The sequence below is a fragment of the Meriones unguiculatus genome, chromosome 8 (genome assembly GCF_030254825.1).
Source record: "Meriones unguiculatus strain TT.TT164.6M chromosome 8, Bangor_MerUng_6.1, whole genome shotgun sequence".
Classification (NCBI taxonomy): Eukaryota; Metazoa; Chordata; class Mammalia; order Rodentia; family Muridae; genus Meriones; species Meriones unguiculatus.
In genome coordinates, this window is record NC_083356.1 from 78,626,160 (window position 1) to 78,628,689 (window position 2,530).

Below are 2,530 nucleotides of genomic sequence, written 5' to 3' on the forward strand. Positions count from 1 at the left end.
TTGTGTGGCTTTCCGTGATGTGCTTGACTTTGCGTTTTGGTTGTTCTGTGTGTGTGCACTTCTGCGTGTGCATGGGTGTAGGTATGAGTTCATCCCTCTGAGATGCGATTTTTATGTGTTGTTGAATGTGTTGCGTTATTTTAAAATATCCCCGTGTGACGGAGAGTTATTCAAGTGTTGTGCGTAAAATCTTACATATCATGTGTTGTCATGCCTTTGTGAGTGCCACACCGTCTCCGAGACAACAGTAGCTGGAAGAAACAACCACAAACCAGCAACTCAAGTGTCTGCGTGGAGGTGTGCGCCTACAGCGCATGTCTGTATCACCAGCGTGGCTGGTGCCTGAGAAGTCAGATGTCTCCTTGGTGGGCTTTCTACGGTCGTGGTTCTTCATCGGGCAGACAGGCTTGCTTGTGTTTCACTTCTGTCCTACCCGATGAAGAGAGCTCAGCAGCAGTCAGCCGCAGTGGGGTCTAATCACCAGTACGGATCCTCTACATGTCTGTGGCCTTAGTGAGTGAGTTCATCTTAGAAACAGGTTCCTCATTACTCGGGAACAGCGACCAGCCCAACTATATAGAAATATTTTGTCAAATAAATGAGCCAGTGTATATAAGTTACTCAGTGCCGTGCTTGGTATATGGCGTTCGGTAAAATGAAATTATTATCTTTCCCCAGATCCAATGTTTGGGTGGTGGGGGCTCATTAATTCACTGGTATGCAGGGAAACAGCGTGTAGAAGCTAGAGGAAGCTGGCCTGTTCGGCCTGCTCTCACACCTCCAGGTCACAGGCTGACTGACTCCTTCCTGCAGGACCTTACCTGTAGCGTTTCAGGGTTCATGGGTGCCTTCCTTCGGCTTCCTGAGGTGATACAGTCAGGCCTCTGCACTGGCACCGTGTCCTGTGATGGCCTGTGCCTTGGTGAGGAGCAAGCTTCTACAGGATGACTCGCTGCAATGTCCTGTCCAAGACGTGTAACCTCCCAGCTTCCTAATGCTGTGATCCACACAGTTCCTCATGTTGTGGTGACCCCCAACCCTAAAATAATTTTTGTTGCTACTTTATAAGTGTAATTTTGCTACTGTTACGAATCATAAGGTAAATTTTTTTTTTTTTTGGAGACAGAGGTTTGCCAAAGGATTCACAACCCACAGGTCGAGAACTCCTCCAGCCATCATCTCACTGTCCTCAAATACTTATTTCCGTTAAAGAAGGTAAATAAAACATGTGGAAATCCTTTGTAAACTACCTGATGTATGAAATGTGAGTGGCGCCCTTTTGTAGAACTTTTGAAAAAAGTAGTGGACACTGTATAGCGTCCTTGGATGTTCTGGTGAGTGCTAAATGTGATTTCTGTTAGGAAGGATTCAGAGCGGTGGTCCTGCAGTCAAGCACACACCGCGATTTTCGCCTGGTGCACCTGCTTGCCGACTTAGACGCACTGGCTTTATTTCTTCACTGTTGAATTTCCAGCCACACACACAGGATCATTACCTGCACCTAAAGCAAAGAAGAAGAGTCACACAGAAAAGACCACTAATCTCACTGGCGTCTCATCTGTTTCTAATTCCTAACAGAGACAAGAGCAGCATGAGGACAGAGAACCAGAGCAGCCTGTCTGAGTTCCTCCTCCTGGGGCTCCCCATCCGGCCAGAGGACCAAGCCACGATCTCCACCCTGTTCCTGGCCATGTACCTGACCACAGTGCTGGGGAACCTGCTCGTCATCCTGCTCAACAGTCTGGACTCCCGCCTCCACACCCCCATGTACTTCTTCCTCAGCCACTTGGCCTTCTCTGACATCTCCCTTGCATCCATCACTGTTCCCAAAATGCTGATGAATATTCAGTCTCGGCGACGTTCCATCTCCTACAAGGGATGCATCTCTCAGATGTATTTTTTTGTTCTGTTTGGCTGCCTGGACAATTTCCTTCTCGCAGTGATGGCCTATGACAGGTATGTGGCTGTCTGTCATCCGCTGCGCTATATCACTGTCATGAGGGAGGAGCTTTGCATCTGCTTAGTTGCTGGGTCGTGGTTCTTCTGTTGTGTCCATGCTCTGCTGCACACCCTCCTCTTGATCCAGCTATCTCTCTGTGCCAATAACACTGTGCCCAACTTCTTCTGTGACCTCACTGCCCTCCTGAAGCTGAGCTGCTCAGACATCTCCCTCAATAAGCTAGTCATCTTCACTGAGGGAGGATTCCTTTTCATCCTGCCTCTGAGTACCATCCTGGGCTCTTACATTCACATAGGGAGCACTGCCTTGAGGGCCCCCTCCACAAAGAGATTCTTGAAAACCTTTTCTACCTGTGGCTCCCATCTCCTTGTGGTGTCTTTGTTCTACGGGACACTTGCGGGTGTTTATTTTTTCTCTTCATTCCAGAACTCCAGCGACAAAGACATAGTTGCTTCTGTTATTTATACAGTAGTCACACCCTTGCTGAACCCTTTCATCTACAGCCTGAGGAACAGAGATATAAAACAGGCTCTAGAAACAGTTGTCTCTAGGGCCAACTTCTTTAAGTGA

At 48.1% G+C, this 2,530-nt stretch overlaps 1 protein-coding gene across 1 annotated transcript; it reads left to right on the forward strand.

Moving 5' to 3' along the window:
* Positions 1-1,591: 1,591 nt before the first annotated feature.
* LOC110560756 (olfactory receptor 1J4-like) lies at positions 1,592-2,530 on the forward strand. Its single transcript, XM_021656781.1, has one exon. The coding sequence runs from the start codon at positions 1,592-1,594 to the stop codon at positions 2,528-2,530; it is 939 nt and encodes a 312-aa protein (XP_021512456.1).